The 18,599-nt window shown below is 35.5% G+C and overlaps 2 protein-coding genes across 2 annotated transcripts; one reads left to right on the top strand and one right to left on the bottom strand.

The window, feature by feature from the left end:
- The first annotated feature begins 6,823 nt into the window (after positions 1-6,823).
- LOC125146499 (olfactory receptor 52E8-like) lies at positions 6,824-7,810 on the top strand. Its single transcript, XM_047823232.1, has one exon. The coding sequence runs from the start codon at positions 6,824-6,826 to the stop codon at positions 7,808-7,810; it is 987 nt and encodes a 328-aa protein (XP_047679188.1).
- A 492-nt stretch (positions 7,811-8,302) lies between these two features.
- On the bottom strand, positions 8,303-18,599 carry LOC125176792 (olfactory receptor 52E4-like). Its single transcript, XM_047878641.1, has 2 exons — positions 17,691-18,599; positions 8,303-8,332 (listed from the first exon to the last, which is right to left on the bottom strand). The coding sequence occupies exons 1-2, from the start codon at positions 18,597-18,599 to the stop codon at positions 8,303-8,305; spliced, it is 939 nt and encodes a 312-aa protein (XP_047734597.1).

The raw sequence follows: 18,599 nt of genomic DNA, 5'->3' as shown, positions 1-18,599 counted from the left end.
GCTCATCACAAGTGTACTCTTTAATCCCCATCACATATTTTACAACTCACATCCAGCATAAAATGTCTAAATCAAGGGGGTATTTGGTACCTCATTATTTTAAGGGATAAAGAATATGAAACTAGGGGAGCCTGGGTGGTTCAGTCCATTAAGTGTCCAACTTCAGCTCAGGTCATGATCTCACAGTTCATGAGTTTGAGCCCTGCTTCGGGCTCTGCACTGATGGTGCAGAGTCTGCTTGGGATTTTCTCTCTCTCTGCCCCTCTCCTGCTTGTGTGCTGTGCACACATACTCTCTCTCTCTCTCTCTCTCTCAAAATAAATAGACATTAAAACGAATAAAACCTTAAAAAATAAAAAAAATGCTCTTTAAAAGACACTCTTTAGGGAAGGAGAAAATAAATTACAGAGTAGTAGAAAATATGTACAAAACATATATGTCATGAAAGGCTTGTATCTAGAATATATGAAGAACTCTTAAAACTCAATAATAATAAAACAACCCAGTTTAAAAACTGGACAAATAATCTGAAGAGGCATTTCACCAAAGAAAATTATATGTATGGCAAATAAACCCATTAAAATATGCTCAGCATCACTGGACTACAGGGAAATGCACGATAAAACACTATGAGGCAGCATTAGAACCCATTTTGGTGGTTTGAAAAATGTTCAGAATGCCAATTACTGGTGAGCACGTGGGCCATCCAACACTCTTATACATAGGGAGTATCAATGCTCTCTAGCCAACAGCCACCAGGAGTATATTTATACTTTTTAAAAAAGGAAGGTTTATTAGCTGTTACAACAAAAGATACCACATGCAGTGGTGCAATGTTAGGGGTCTCAGTAAAAGTGTTTAAGGAAAGATTTGATATTGGATTTGGACTTGGTTAGGGGATATTTTTCTGAAGCAGATGCTTTCAGGGAAAGAACTAATTCTATTACTGGATATCAATAACTTTTATATAGAAACTTTTCTATATAAAGTGGAGCATGTCTCCACTCAGTGGAGCCCCACTGAGTGGAGCATGTCTCCACTCAGACATGCTTATAGAAGGGTTTATGTTTCACTCCATCAACACAAACACAAAGTGACCTTGCCTGATGTTTATACTTAGTGAAACTGTTTATATTAAGTGGACATCATTACGGTCAAGATGTTATTATCAGGTCAGCTATCAGTTGACAGATATTAGAGCTGCTATTTTCTTTCTCAGAAGACAGCCAGTATCTCATGATTCTATACTTATCCAGGCTAAACACAGTACATAATCTTTCTATGATGTCCTCAAATAATTTATGTTTCTATTTTACTTTGCAGTTTTTATTGTGCCACCTTCTAAGCCTCTTCTAAAGGAAATTGAGTTAGAAAGTCTAGAAAACTCATTAGTTCCCTGCTTAAAGTTGGCTCCATATATGTTAAAAAATTAGTTATTTGTGGGGCGCATGGGTGATTCAGTCAGTTAAACGTTTGACTCTTGATTTCAGGTCAGGTCATGATCTCATGGTTCATGGGTTCAAGCCCCACATTGGGCTCTGTGCTGACAGTGCAGAGCCTTTTTAGGATTGTCTCTCTCTCCTGCTCTCTCTGCCCCTCCCTCACTCATGCTCTGTCTCTATCTAAAAATAAATAAATAAACTTTAAAAAACTTAGTTATTTGCATATTTATACATGGTTAGTATTAACTATGAAACCAGAATATAAGTTTCTTGGGGGAAAGATCTACATATACAAAACATTACTGACTACATACTTAATTTTAAATGAGTGCTTGCTTAATGGCTAACCTGACTTCTAGATCAAGTAAATGATATTTGCTGGAAAAGAGTGACACAATCATTAGGGGGTAGAACAGCTGTGGGTAATGAAAGGGAGAAATTACAGACTGACTCTTGGGGGATTGATGGCGAAAGATTAGAAAGAGTGGGTTGGTAGTAAATGAGAAATGTTTTCAAGCTGGGAAGTTAAAGGGAGAAACTTGAATGTCCCAAGGGATTCCTGTGCCCTGTGCTTTTTTTCTGCCCATAAACCTGTGATGAGAACTTGTGAATTCATTATCTTTCATATTCTCATCCCATGTGGGCCCAGAAGAGCAGCTACTCCCCATCAGGAAGAGGATTTTCAATCTCAGTATAAACTTTTCTCCTTGAACTACAGTTGTGATGCTGAGACACACTTGGAACAATTATTGGTCAAGATTGTAGCTTCTTCCAATACTGGCTGTCCCTGAGGCTGGTGAGTTGGGTACAGGTTTGGCTGCTATATGTACTTAAACATTTGGTTGGGAAGGTTTGAACTCAGGTCTATTAATTTAATCCCCTCACTAAATTGGCAATTCATATTTATATATGATACGAATCATAATTTGGAGGACATAGTTTACATATTTCACCTAAAATTTCTAATTGGTAGAATTTCAGGTACTTTTGCATATTTTAGTATTTTATCATTTTTTCATAACAAGCATACCCACTTTAATAATAAGGAAAATAGAAAACTAAGCAGTCAAATAACTTATTTTGTTGAGGTATTATTGCATTTCTCTTCTATTTTCTCTTTCTCACTCTCTGTTCTGTCTTGCTTCATTTCCCTCTCCCTCTCCCCCTTGCTCTGTTCTCTTTCCTCCTCTCTTTGTCTCTCTTCCTCTTCCTCCCATTTCTCTCTTTTAGCCCAATTCTACTTAATTTTATCATGTGATTGCTTATTTCATAATTTCTTTTGTATTTAATATCAAAAAAATTTGACACTCTCAATTTTTTCCCAAATCAGATCAATACATTTTCTATTTTTATTTCATTGTCACTAATGGTGAAGAATACCAATTGTTTAATACCTTCAGCTTCTGAAGAGCATGTATATTCTTAAAAGTATGCAATGAATTTTTTTCATTCTGATTTATGCATTCTATACAGTACATGTTTACAGACATATTCACTCTTGCTTTAGTCTTCCCTTTTATCAAGCAGTTTTAGCATTACATATATAAGCTGTAGGTAAAAATGCAGAACAATTGAAAGAAACAATAGGTTTATTTAAAGACATCACTTTCCTCTTGGCAGAACTCACTCAGTCATCATTAGTGACTTTTCCAGCCTATCTTTTACTATTTTCCTAATACTAGGGCCTCGTTTGATAAAAGTAAGATGATACTCTTTCCCTCCACCACATCATGAACATGTCTGCATTTATTTAGCTCTCCACCTGTATATTTGGTATGGCTTGGGAGCATGGATCTCATGTGGGTTGATATGAATCTGGCATTTGGCAGTGACTCCTGAACTAGTCCTGCTCAGTGGTGTGCAAAGGAACAATTCCGATCTCAGAGGAGGCTCCCCCTTTACCCAGCGCTGCAGAATACCTGATAGAACATGTTGCTGATTTCAATACAGTTCTTGAACTTTTGTTGTTCATTCTATGCACGGATAAAAACCTAGATAGAAAGCATAAGCACCTCCTGGAGGTGACATGCAGAATGAGGGTCTTTTTCAGCAATTACTCTTCTACCTCCTGTCCTAATCTATTTGTCTTATATGAGCCTTCCTGAGTTCCCTTGCAAGTCTAAGGCATTGATTACAGATTTTACAAGTCTCTGACCTCATCCTGTTGGACTTGGAACATTCTAGTTGTTTAGGCACTCTAGTATAAATGGCTCTTTTATGTGAAAACAAGTTGACATTGTAAAAGACCAAATAACTCAGATTTTGGAAAATGTACCACTATGAAACTATTTTATTGATACTTGGTTAATGCCATAGAGGAGTACAATAGTCAAAAGTTTCCATGAGAAGAATAAGATACAAATAAAATTCTATTGCCTATTTCTGATTGTCATCCCCTGCTTATACCAAGCTTTCCCTGTAGCCTCTGCTTTGTATTCTTCCTTTGTTACGCCAGAGACCCATTAATTGACCCCTAGTCAGGAAAGCCTCTGATCAAAGAGTTATCTTTCTTATATATATTCGGAGTATCCTCTTATGAGGATCATGGTTTTGCTTCTCATTTCTCTATCCTTAACTGCTGGATACACTGTTTGATTTTTGTTCCCATCCTTCTAACCTGAGGACTTTTGACCAAGAGTTAAAATTAACAATTACCCACCTACCCAGTCTTTCATTCACAAATGTTTTGAGTGGCAGCTATCTGCCAGATGTTGTGCTAGAAAAATAATGATGAACAAAACTTCCTGGCCTCCTCTGCAACTCTTCATGAAGCTTACAATTAAATGGGGACTCAGGCATTGCTTAGGTAGACACAGAGAGCTGTGTAGTAGACTAAGGTCTTAGGAGAGAGTATTATAAGCCAGTCCACTGAATTCAGTGAAGGCCTTTTTGAAAGTGGGTAACTAAGGTAAGATGTAGAGAATTGATAAGAGGATGATGCAGGTTCCTCCTCCCTTTTCCTCACAGCTGTCTTGAGGATCTCTCCTACAGCATATTTCCACCTTTACAGATTTCATCTTCCTCTTTTCTCTCACAGAATCATTTCTCTTTTATTCTCAAAAATCTACTTTGATTGTCTGTAATCCCAAGTACATAGTATATTGTGCAACATCCTAACTTCCTTGGCTTGTAAGAAGAGGTCCTTTCTCACATAAACACTATTTCATCCTCTTCAAAGGGCTATTCTTTATGGATTATAATTAATAGACACTCATCTTTGGTTCCCAGTTCTTTAGAGTTGTAATTTATAGTAATTATATTAGTAAAATATGCAAGAGATGTAGAGAATGAAGAAGAGGAAATTGGGAACAAACCTAGGGGTGCTGATTATGAGGGCAAAGTAGCTCAAGAAACTGAATAAAGGGCTAAACCCTTGAGACTATACGAAAATTCCATAAATACATGCATTTGGGCAGAAACCTATGAATACCAGATCTAAGAGCTGGTGACTGCAACCAAGCAGTCATTTTGAGGATGGAGACATGCTTCTGTGATCCAGACATAAAAGACATTCATTGATTCAGGAGCTAGAATCTGTCCTGTTTTTTTCTGTGTGGCTGATGTGAGTAACAAGTGGTGTAATTTGTCTGAAATTTCTTTGTGAAACTGAAATAAATAATATTAAATGCTTATATAATACTATTATTTCTGAAATTGTTCTCTCCCTTTTAATAGCAAAAATAATAATGATAATAATAATAATAATAATAATAATGAATTCCCATTTAGGGACAAAGTTGGAAATATTATGGATTCTTTACAAATAAAGTGAATCCAACTTGTCTGCTATGAGGAATAAGGGAAATAAATGGGGAGCCTGAATGGTTCAGTCAATGCTTTAAGCTTCAGCCAATCTTTCTATAAACGGTGGTTTTATATATAAGATTAATCAATTTACACTGAATTTTGTGAACTTGATGGCTTCCTAAAGCAAGGTCTTTATTTCAAAAACTAAAGAAAATGTCCTCATCCATTGATAACAAAAGTAACACAAATTTAGAAAAAAAATATGCTTATATTTTCATGAAAGTTATTTATAAACAAGTTGAGGAAGAAACATAGGCCACATTAAGTAGCAGAAATAAAAGTTCATTGGCTGTAGGGGCGCCTGGGTGGCTCAGTCAGTTAAGCGTATGACTTCGGTTCAGGTCATGATCTCACAGTTCATGGGTTCGAGCCCGCATCAGGCTCTGTGCTGACAGTTCAGAGCCTGGAGCCTGCTTCGGATTCTGAGTCTCCCTCTCTCTCTACCCCCACTCGTGCTCTGTCTCCCTCTCACTCAAAAATAAATAAACATTAAAAGGTATTTAAAAAAAGTTCAATGGGGCGCCTGGGTGGCACAGTCGGTTAAGAGTCCGACTTCAGCCAGGTCACGATCTTGCGGTCTGTGAGTTCGAGCCCCGCGTCGGGCTCTGGGCTGATGGCTCAGAGCCTGGAGCCTGTTTCCGATTCTGTGTCTCCCTCTCTCTCTGCCCCTCCCCCGTTCATGCTCTGTCTCTCTCTGTCCCAAAAATAAATAAACGTTGAAAAAAAAATTAAAAAAAAATAAATAAAATAAAAAAAGTTCAATGGTTGTAAGCGGAAATGCACAGAGGAGTATATTGTTCTAGTTAAACAAATGATCTATAACTTTCTTCTTCCTGTTATTATTTTACTGAACTATAGTTGATATACAGTGTTACATTAGTTTATGTGTACAACATAGTGATTTGACAAGTTTATACATTATGCTATGTTCACCAAAGCTATAGCTACCATCTGCAACCACAGTTATATACCCACAATTATATTCCCTATGCTATATCTTTTATCCCCTGGAAGACTGTATCTCCCCCTTCCCTTCACCTATCTTGTCCATCCTCCCATAACCCTGTCCTCTGGCAACCATCAGTTTGTTCTCTGTACTTATGGGTCTGTTTCTGGTTTTTGTTTGTTTTTAAACAAATGATCTTAAAGGATGCTTCTGAAATCTACAGTATTGTCAGTGCTCATGGACTGTGATCATTTATCTGTGGGATATCAGTGTATTCAGATCTTCTCCCAATGTATAATTAAATATTTTTAGTAGTTAGAGGCTAATATAGACTCATATCAACTAGCTTAGTCAATGTTCTCACTAAAATTAATTTAGATAATCACATCCAATATCTAAATATCCATTCATTTCTTAAGGAATATTCTCCTTCATTTGTAATATGTATGTATCAATGAAAGTAAAAGAGAGGAAAAGATAGGGAAAACATGATGTTTCTTCTGTATTCCTAGAGAAAATATAGTATTGACGTCTCGTTTGTTCTTATTCAATATTAGCAGTTTTGATGAGGAGTTGAGGAGCCGTATATAAGATGAAGAGAGTGTGACTATCAGAAGCCTTTGCCAGTATGTCTCTAGCCAACACCTCATGTTTTCACCCCTCATCTTTCCTGCTGTTGGGAATCCCAGGACTGGAAAATATGCAGCTCTGGCTTGGTGTCCCATTTGGTACAGTCTATCTGATTGCCCTCCTGGGGAATGGCATCATCCTTTTTGTGATCCAGACTGAGCACAGCCTTCACCATCCCATGTTCTACTTATTGGCCATGTTGGCTCTCACTGACCTGGGCCTCTCCACCGCAACTATTCCCAAAATGCTGAGCATATTCTGGTTTGGTCTCAATGAGATTGACTTTGGGGGATGCTTAGCTCAAATGTTCTTCATACACCTGTTTACAGGTTTCGAAACATTCATGCTTGTTGCCATGGCTTTTGATCGCTACGTTGCCATTTGCCACCCTCTTCGATACAACACAATCCTTACCAACAGAACTATTTGTATTATTGCTGGAGTAGGAATGTTGAAAAATTTTGTTTTGGTGTTTCCACTTGTGTTTCTCCTTCTAAGGCTTTCATTCTGTGGACATAATATTATACCCCATACCTACTGTGAGCACATGGGCATTGCCCGTCTGGCCTGTGTCAGCATAAAGGTCAATATATTATTTGGATTAATTCTTATCTCTATGATACTTCTGGATGTTATTTTGATTGCTATCTCCTATGTGAAGATTCTACGTGCTGTCTTCAGACTCCCATCCTGGGAGGCCAGGCTCAAAGCTCTTAATACATGTGGTTCCCATGTATGTATCATCTTAGCTTTTTTCACTCCAGCATTTTTCTCTTTTATGACTCATCGATTTGGCCACAATATTCCACGTTATATCCACATCCTCCTGGCCAATTTATATGTGATAATCCCACCTGCTCTTAACCCCATTATTTATGGGGTGAGAACTAAGCAGATCCGAGAACGAGTGGTGATGATCTTCCTTTTTAAGGAATTTGACTCTAAACTCTTGTCTTGGAAGGAGTCTTCAAAATGTTTTCCTTAAAAGAGGGAAGGGTTGTTAAGCTTCTATAGAGCAAATGCTTTACAGAATATGATGTTAAACATAATGTTTCCTCATTTATGTGCAGTATCAAATTAAAGATGAGTTTACATAGCAGATAGTTGTTCCTAGACTAACTATAAACATTATTGTTAAATAAATAGGGGTCACTTATTTCTGTAACTCATTAACATCAGGATTTGGGGATAAAGTCTTAGCGCAACTCAAGTACTATTTTTTTTTTCACGTAATATTGTTTAGTCTCTTTACAGAATTCACTGGTTATGGTGGAGGAATGTTGAGCTGCCAAGCACAGTAATGGTTGTAATGGGACTGACTAAACATGCTATAGGGTATGGGCTCCTGGAGCAACAATCAAAGAAATCAAATACTGATTTTATTTCTCCCATGGTACAGTTGGCTTCCTTAATCATGTAACCGCAGGGAAGAAAATAATCAACAAAACACCATAGACATCACTGTAGTACTCCATTTTTATAAGTTTTGAAATAGCAACTGCAGCAACTACATAGAGTCAAATATTTGAAAGGACTCGTGGGACTTCACAGGGTATACTCGTTTTAGGCTTTAAGTAAGGTCAAGGTAAAATATAGCAGGAAAAAGAAACAGAACAGGTAAATGTAGAAAGATAAAAAAAAAATAAGGCACAACTCCTAGGACCTTTCCTAGGTTGTACAGAATGAACTTCATCTTTGTTGTGAATGATTAAAAATATGGAAAAACACTTTTGCTTCACCTAAGTCAACTCACAAGTTTAATGAGAATTTTTTAAATCTTACTAGTTGCATATATGTTGGCCTGACCTTCATAGAGCAAGAGAGATTCTGCCAGTTGCTGAGTATATCTATTCACATTATGCATTCTGGAACTAGAGAAAGAACCACAATAATGGTTTTGGAGACCCATTGATCACCTGACCTACAAAGTCCTTACTATGACTGTAAGGACTCCATAAAAATAAGAAATATGTATATTTGTTTTCAAAAGGAATATACTTATTGTGATGAGCACTGGGTGTTGTATGGAAGAGTTGAATCACTATATTATATACCTGACACTAATATTACACTGTACATTAACTAACTGGAATTTAAATAAAAACTTTAAAAAAAAGACAAAAATACACTACTGAGAAAATGCAAAATGCAAGTCCAGACAGAGAGAAAATACTTGCAACACATAGACAATGGTTTGTATGTAGACTATATGAAGAACTTTTACAGTCAATAATAAAAAGGTAAAAACCCAATTAAAAAAAGAGGAAGGTAAAATTATAATGGATATTTCACACACAAAAAAAATATGTGAATGGTCGGTAAGCACGTGAAATGCGCTAACCTTACTGGTCATTAGGGAAATACAAATTGAAACCACATGGGATACCATTATAATAAAACTGCTGAAATTCAAAACACTGTCCATACCCAAAGTGCTATAACTGGAACTCTCATACATTTCTATCTAAGTGGGTACAAAATGGAAGAAAGACTTTGGAAACAGTTTTATAGTTTTAAAAATAACATTTAACGTACACTTATCCTATGAACCAACAAGTATACGCCTAGGTATTTATCCCTTACTTGTTCATACAAAGACTTGTACATGGATATTCATAGCAGCTTTATTTTAATAGCTCTGAACTGAAAACAACCTGATGAATCTACATGATCTTAATTTTTTAACACAATCACATAAAGGAAATAAAAACTTTTGATTTATACCTCATACATTATACTACTTGTGTACCTGAGACAACTAGTCAAACATATTTCAGTTAAGCAAGAAATAAACTAAAAATAGGAACACAAAATGGTGCAAAATTAGTGAGCACTAACTAAAACAAATTGTTACTAATTCCATTTAAGTAAATATAGACATTATAAATATTTATAGACTATTGGATATAATTCATAAGATATTCTAATAATGAATGTTGAATATTATAAGCTAAAAATATTTAAATATAAATTTATTCACCGAACATGCATAGAGGGTTTACATTTACTGTGTGAATATGTACTCTGGTAGGTATTTGGAGAGCTCTGCTACAATGCCCTAGTCTAGGTCATTAATATAATCTTTATATGCTTACTAGTTGTGCCTGGAAACTGGACTTTTACATGCTTATTTGCTTGGTGGTTACCTTTACATAGTACTATCTAAAATATATTTTTTTAAAAACCTGAAGAAGTAAAAATAGAACTTTTCCTACTCAATTAGAAGAAAGAGAAGCCATTATTAATATTTTTAAGTGTGTATTATATCTTGTAAATTTTTAAAATGATAATACAAGTACCATATTTTCAATAGAATTTATTTTTAGAGAAGTTTTAGATTCATGGAAAAATTGAGTAGAAGGTATGAATATTTTTCTTATACCCTCTGCCTACACACATGCTTAGCCTCCCACATTGTCAACATCACTCATTTGTTATCATTGATGAACCTGCACTGACTCATCATTATCACCTAGAGTCCATAGTTTACATTAGGGTTCACTCACAGTGCTGTACTCTTTATGGGTTTGGACATATGTATAATGGCATGCACCTATCATTGCAAAATCATACAGAATAGTTTCATGTCCTAAAAATCTTCTGTGTTCCTGTGCTATTCCCCTCTTCCCCACCCCCAGCTCGTGACAATCACTGATCTTTTTGCTGTCTCCATAGTTTTGCCTTTTCCAGGATGTTATACATTTGGAATCATAGTATGTAGGCTTTTCAAATTGGCTTCTCTCACTTAGTAATATGCATTTAATTTTCTTCCATGTCTTTTAATGGCCTAACAACTCGTTTCTTTTTATCACTGAATAATATTCCACTGTCTAGATGTGCCACAGTTTATTTATCCATTCATCCATTGAAGGATATCCTGGTTGCTTCCAAGTTTTGGCAATTATGAGTAAAGCTGCTATGAACATCCGTATGCAAGTTTTTATGTGGACATAAGTTTTTAACTCTTTGGGTAAATATTAAGAAATGAAATTGCTGGATCACATGGTGAATCTGTTTAGTTTTGTAAGAAACTTCCAAATTCTTCCAAACTGAGTGTATCATTTTTTATTCCTACCAATAGTGTATGAGAGTTCTTGTTGCTCCATATCCTTGCCAGTATTTGGTTTTGTTCATATTCTGGATGTTGAAATTCTGACAGGTATTTCATTGTCCTTTTAATTTGTATTTCCCTGATGACATGTGATGTGGAATATACTACATAGGCTTATTTGCCATCCTCATGTCTTTTTTGGTCAAGTGCCTGTTCAGGTATTTTGCCCAGTTTTTGATTGGGTTGTTTCTTTTCTTTTTGTTGAGTGTTAAGAGTTTTTGTATATTTCAGATAACAGTCCTTTATCAGATGTATCTTTTGCAAATATTTGTCCCAGTCTGTTGCTTGCCTTCTCATTCTCTTCACATTGTCTTTTGCAAAACAAAAGTTTTTAATTTTAACAAACTCCAGCCTTATTGATTCTCCATTTGATGTTGATTCTAAAAAGTCATCACCAAACCCATGGTCAGCTAGGTTTTCTCCTATATTATCATCTAGGAGTTTTATAGTTTTGTGTTTTACATTTAAGTCTGTGATCCATTTTGAGTTAATTTTTGTGGGATGTGTAAGGTCTGTGTGTATATGATGATGAGGAGTTTGCATGTGGAAGAATCATTTTTACAAATACTCACCAAATTGTATAAATAATCACCTCAAAGACTTTTGTTTCTCTTGTTCCTCCTCCCAGAGACCAGCTTTCATGCTAGTTTTATTTTATTTATAGCTATTTAAGCATGTTTCTTTGTCCTCCCACAACTATTTATAATTACATGTTATTGACATATGACATACTGTTAAAATTTTCTCAGTATTCAGTATTCTAAGTTATGTCTAGCCTTTGATAATAAAAATTATAGAATAAAAAAATAATTCAGGGTCAAAGAGGTTAATTTTACATCATTAAGTGGATATTTAAGAGTCACTGGTATAAGAATTTCAGGACCTAGCACAGAATCTGCTCTATAAAATGCACTCCACAAGGGTACAGCAATTAAATGCTCAGTTCCTGGACACTTCTTGACATATTTAACACTGGCATTTAAATGGATGGATAGGTGGATGAAGTGTTGAATGGTAGTATAAAAAATATGTGGTACAGATTATTATAAAGGAAAATTTGGCTGCATTATGAAATCTAAAGTAAGTTCCAAGGGAAGCCTGAGAAATCTCAAATATATTATGGGTAGGAGGGCAGGGATCATTTGACTGATTCTCTGCAGTCTGGTAACTTAGGGATGGGGTTGGCCTCCTGCACAGTTCCATAAAAATTGGATACAGCTAAATGCAAACAGATGAAGGCAACTGGTTTTGGTAAAATGATGAAGTGGTGAATCAAGCCTCTAACATGCTATATCAGATAAATTTCAAGCAGTGTTTGGACCTTAGAGCAGGAGCAGATGAAGTTCCTTCAAATGCTGAAACTGGAACAGAATTGGGGACCAACTCTGCCTTGCAGGACTACTAAAAGAATTAGAATTAGACCCCAGTTGGGGCAGTAAGGAATTTAAACTTCTTTCTGTTCTTCCTCTTTTCCTAGTCTCTTTTTTTTCATTCAGTAATATGATAACCCATGTCAATAAAAATCTGGAATGATTGCCAACTTTTTCCCACTGATCACTTTGTGTTGCTGCTTTGATGGACCTACTTATCTTTGATGTGGCTTAGGATCTGGAATCTTCATTTACTTTTATCCAAACTCCTGGATATGATGTATAGATCCTACCAGATACCAATATTTGTTATTATGGAATTATGGTAATTTTGACAGTAAATTATTGGCACATGGATAGAAAAGTAGATGAGTGAGCCAAGAAAAAGAACTACCTATATGCTAATATCTGATTTACAACAAAAGTGTCATGAAGTACAATATGGAAAAGAAGGACATTTCAATAAATTGTTCTGGATCAACTGGGATATTCATATAGAAAATTTAATCCTTATTTCACATCAAACACAAAAATCAATTCTAGATAGATCATAGACATAAATGTAAAAATAAAGAAGTTATGGTATATCTATACAATGGAATATTAGCCATAAAAAAGAATGAAATCTTGCCATCTGCAACAACATAGATAGAGCTAGAAAGTACAATACTAAGCAAAATAAATTAGTCATCAAAAGACAAATATAATATGATGTCACCCATATGTGAAATTTAAGAAACATACAAATGAGCAAAGGTCGAGAGAGGGGGAGAGAGGAAAACCAAGAAATAGGCTCTCGATTACAGAGAACAAATTGATTGTTACCAGAAGAGAGGTGAGCAGGGAGATGGGTTAAATAGGTGTTGGGGATTAAGGAGTACACTTGTCATGATAAGCATCAGGTATTGTATGGAAGTGTCGAATCACTATATCGTACACCTGAAAATAATGTTACACTGTATATTAACTAGAATTTTTAAAAAATTTTAAAAATGATATTGACACTAACTTGAAAGAATATGATCATGTCATTGAGTTCAACAAAGATTTCTTCAACAGGACACAAAGAACAAAAACTTTAACTGAAAATATTAATGAATTCAACTTCATTGAACATAAAAACTTGTATTCCTCAAAATTTCCATAGGAAGAATAGAAAGTCAATTCATATAGTGGAAGCAGATATTTTCAGGGGATATATCTAAGAAAGGATTCATACACAGACTTTTACAGCTTCCTAAGAAAAATATAACACATTTCTAAAGAAATGGACACAGACTTTAAATAAAATGATGTTCCACTAAAGAGGACATCCAAGTAGCCAATAGCTATAGTTTTTACAACAATATTAGTGGTAAGGAAATGTATATTAAAACCACATCCAATAGCATTACATGATGCTAACAAATAATGGAATCAAATAAACATACATACCTACCCCCACATAAACACATATACAAAACCAAGAGTGCTGATAAGGATGTGCAGCAATTGGCTTATATGTAACAGGTGAAAGTGTAAAATCATATATATATATATATATATATATATATATATATATGAAAAACTGCTGGAGCTTTCTAATAAAGATAAAAACATACCCTCCCAATCACTTAGCAATCATACACAGGAATTATTACTGATTGCAAATGTCAGTCAAACAACATGTAGAGAAATATTAATAAGAACCATATTCAAAATAGTAAAAAATGAGATAAAACTCAAACGTTCATCCAGAATTATTAAGTAAATTTTGTACACTTATAAAATGGAATACTATACAACAATAAAAAGTAACAAGCTACAGTTAAATGCAATCACATGAATTAATCTCACAGACATAATTTTTAGTGAAATAAGCCATCACAAAAGACCTATATGATTTAATTACTATTAAAATCATAAACTATACAATCTATAGTCGTAGATACAAAAAATGATGAACTCTGGAAGTAATTGACTGATAAAGGGCATGAAGTATTCTGGGTTGTTAGTAGTGCCACATATTTTCTTCTAAGCAGTGGTGACATGTTCTGGGATACCTACAAGGTGTGTAGGCACTCAGAAAACATTTGTGTAGGGACTCTCACCACATATAAAATTTGAATCACTCTAAATCAGCATGCCAGTACCATTCTGGTAGATCAGCCTTTAGCAATCCCGTGAAATAAATATTGCACCACCCAGTGGAACGATCTGCTCTCCAGGATACCACCCTAGAGTTGGGACTATTTGAAAAGCCGTGGGAAACTCTATAGGCATTTTCCCTGGAACTCTCTGGACATCTGTTCAAATGAATGAATGCAGAGTTCAATGAATGCAGATTATTGGGTTAGGGGGTGTCCCAAAAAGGAGTGTCCTAAAGTGTAGAAACAGGGAAGGAGCCTGAGAGGGATACTTTGAGCTTGGGAAAGAGTAACTAGTCCCAGCCACTGGAAAGGGACTTAGACACTTTCAAGAATGGTATTCCAAAGTTCAGGACCCTATATATTTTATATGTTCATAAAAAGTCCATCAAGTTGTATGTGTAAGATTCTTTAATTTTACTATGTGTATGTTGTACTTGAAAATTTTTTGTTAATATCTTCTAATATTTTTATTGTGATATAACTGACACAAAGAAGTTGTTGCCTGCTTTCTCCTCTAGGGTTTTGATGGTTTCCTGTATCAAATTTAGGTCTTTCATCCATTTTAAGTTTATCTTTGTGAATGGTGTAAGAAAGTGGTCTAGTTTCATTCTTCTGCATGTTGCTGTCCAGTTCTCCCAGCACCATTTGTTAAAGAGACTATCTTTTTTCCATTGGATATTCTTTCCTGCTTTGTCAAAGATTAGTTAGCCAAACATTTGTGGGTCTAATTCTGGAGTCTCTATTCTATTCCATTGGTCTATGTGTCTGTTTTTGTGCCAGTACCATACTGTTTTGATGATTATAGCTTTGTAGTAGAGGCTAAAGTCTAGGGTTGTGATGCCTCCCACTTTGGTTTTCTTCATCAATATTACTTTGGCTATTCGGGGTCTTTGGTGGTTCCATATAAATTTTATGATTGTTTGTTCTAGCTTTGAGAAGAATGCCAGTGCAATTGGCATTCAGTGCAAAACTGAGTGCAAAACTGAGATTTCATTGAATGTGTAAATTGCTTTGGGGGGTAGTATTGACATTTTAACAATATTTACTCTTCCAATCCATGAGCATGGAATGTTTTTCCATTTATTTGTGTCTTCTTCAATTTCCCTCATAAGCTTTATATAGTTTTCAGCATACAGGTCTTTTACGTCTTTGGTTAGATTTATTCCTAGGTATTTTGTGGTTCTTGGTGCAATTATAAATTGGACCAGTTTCTTGATTTCTCTTTCTGTTGATTCATTATTGGTGTATAAAAATGCAACTGATTTCTGTACATTGATTTTGTACCCTGAAACTTTGCTGAATTCATTTAACAGTTCTAGGAGTCTTTTGGTGGACTCTTTTGGGTTTTCCAGGTAGAGTATCATGTCGTCTGCAAAAAGTGAAAGTTTGGGTTCTTCTTTGCCAATTTTTATGGCTTTTATTTTATTTTGTTGTCTGATTGCTGAGGCTAGGACTTCTAACACTATGTTAAACAACAGTGGTGAGAGTGGACATCCCTGTCGTGTTCCTAATCTCAGGAGGAGAGCTCTCAGTTTTTCCCCATTGAGGATGATATTCTGTGGGCTTTTCATATAGCTTTTATGATGTTTAAGTATATTCCTTCTATACTGACTTTCTTGAGGGTTTTTATTAAGAAAGGATGTTGTATTTTGTCAAATGCTTTTTCTGCATTGATTGACAGGATCATATGGTTCTTATCTTTTCTTTTATTAATGTGACGTATCACACTGATTGACTGATTTGTGAATGTTGAACCAGCCCTGCAGCCCAGGAATGAATCCCACTTGATCATGATGAATAATTTTTATTTTTAATTTCTTAAGGAACCACCGTAGTGTTTTCCATGATGGCTGCACCAATTTACATGCCTACCAACAGAGCAAAAAGGTTCCCTTTTCTCCACATCTTTTGTTATTTGTTATTTCTTGTCTTTTGTTATTTCTTGTCTTTTGTTATTTCATTGTTATTTCTTGTCTTTTGTTATTTGTTATTTCTTGTCTTTTGAGAATAGTCATTCTAACAAGTATGAAGTGATATCTCACTGTAGTTTTGATGTGCATTTATGTGATTATTAGTAATGCTAAGCACCTTTCATGCACCTGTTGGCCATCTCTCTGTCTTCTTTGGAAGATGAATTTTTTAAAGAAAAAAATTGTTAAGCACCTAAGATGTGAGCAGCAAGATACCATGAAGTAAACATTGGCCAAATACATATCATTGATCAAAAACTATAAAATGAGCATAGGATACTGAGGCTTATCTGATAAGCCATGAGGAATAAGTGAAAATTAAAAAGTGCCAAAGTGCTTAATAATGAATGAATGAATGAATATCTAAAGTTCATGAATCTGAGAGTAATAACTATCTATGGCATTAGATTCGACCTTTGAGAATATAATTGAGATGTATAGGAATTCACCCATTTAGAGGTATTATTCCTGAGCATCTTAAATTCCTTACCATACTGATACTTCTGGGAAGTCCCCATTCACTGATAGAGATTGATAGAAATATAAATACATTTATATTTCTATAAGTTTTGCAGTATTGCATATACATGCATCTACAGACAGACTAGTTCACTTTGAACAGTAAGACACTTATGGGAGATCTGCATAGATATGATGAGTCTGGGAAGATTCTACACAGAGTCAATCATGGGGAAAATTTCTCCTAATTCTTTTTCCTATGAGACCTTGAAACACCATTTATATTTTTATTTTTATACTTCTATGACTTATAAGTTTCTGGCATATAATAAAGTATCAATAAAACTATGGATAAAAACAAATGAGCAATTAAGAAAGTAAGGAAAGAATCTGTCACAAGTACTTAATGCCTATAGTCCTTGATGTAGATATATGTGTATATATATATATATATATATATATATATATTTGATAATGTGGCCAACAGAGTTAACTGTTTGCAAATAAAAAGAAGCATTTTATTCCACATAGTCGTGTCCATAAGACCTGCTCTGTAGAGGTTATACAGGAAAGTAATAAAATTTTGTAACTAAGTTGTCCAAAGCTTTAGGTATTCCATAAATTTTCACAGTGATTGTTTGGACATTAATCCCATTATATGCTCTAGATGGGATATTTAGGGATATTATTAATGAAATAATACTAAGTTTAGAGTTTTTTTCTGTTGCAAGATTCTGTAGTTGAGAAACACAATCTCTTTTACCTATATTAAAATGAATATCTGAGACAGTTTATGTCAGCCTCTTTTCAAAAAGATGCTTGAAACCCTTTCTCGAATTTGCTTGGTCCTCACTCCGTAGATGACAGGATTGAGGGCAGGTGGAACAACCACATATAGATTGGCAAGGAGAATATGAATGTATATGGGAACGTTCCTGCCAAACCGGTGAGTCATGAAGGAGAAAAAAGCTGGAGTGAAGAAGGCTAGGATAACACAGATATGGGAGCCACATGTATTAAGTGCTTTGAGTCTGGCGTCCTGGGAAGGAAGGCAGAAGACAGCTCGGAGTATTCTCACATAGGAGATGACGATCAGAACCACGTCAACAAACACCAGTGATATAAGAATTAATCCAAATATCATGTTGACCTTTATATTGGCACAGGCTAGGCGAGCAATTCCCATGTGCTCACAGTATGTGTGGGGGATTACATGGTGTCCACAAAAGGGAAGTCTCAAGATGAGAAACACCAGAGGGATAACCAAAATGAAATTGACACCAAACACAACAACAAGGATGAGACCAATCGTTCTGTTAGTGAGAATCAGGCTGTATCGCAGAGGGTTGCAGACAGCAACATGGCGATCAAAGGCCATGGCCACCAACACGACAGTCTCCATGGCAGTGAATATATGAATAAAGAACATCTGGGCAACACAGCCCTCAAAGCTAATCTCCTTTAAATTAAACCAGAATATGCCTAACATTTTGGGGATAGTGGATGTGGACAGGCCCAGATCAATGGAGGCTAACATAGCCAAGAAGTAAAACATAGGCTGATGAAGGCTGCGTTCAGTCTTGATCACAAACAGGATAGTGATGTTCCCCACAAGGGCAATCAAATACACAGAACAAAAAGGAAACCCAATCCAGATGTGCATCTGTTCAAGACCTGGAACTCCCAGCAGGAGGAAATAGGAGGGGTGGAGCTTGGTATCATTTGAGGGGGACAT

The sequence above is a fragment of the Prionailurus viverrinus genome, chromosome D1, assembly GCF_022837055.1.
Source record: "Prionailurus viverrinus isolate Anna chromosome D1, UM_Priviv_1.0, whole genome shotgun sequence".
NCBI lineage: Eukaryota > Metazoa > Chordata > Mammalia > Carnivora > Felidae > Prionailurus > Prionailurus viverrinus.
This window is presented reverse-complemented; position numbering and strand designations above follow the sequence as displayed.

Bases quoted from the DNA above. Each gene is read 5' to 3' on its own strand.
- LOC125176792 (XM_047878641.1), bottom strand. From the start codon at position 18,599: ATGTCCCCCTCAAATGATACCAAGCTCCACCCCTCCTATTTCCTCCTG. The intron at 8,333-17,690 runs GTTTCAAGCATC...GACTCTATGTAG, and splicing joins CCAAGCAAATTCGAGAAAGG to TTGCTGCAGTTGCTATTTCA.
- LOC125146499 (XM_047823232.1), top strand. From the start codon at position 6,824: ATGTCTCTAGCCAACACCTCATGTTTTCACCCCTCATCTTTCCTGCTG.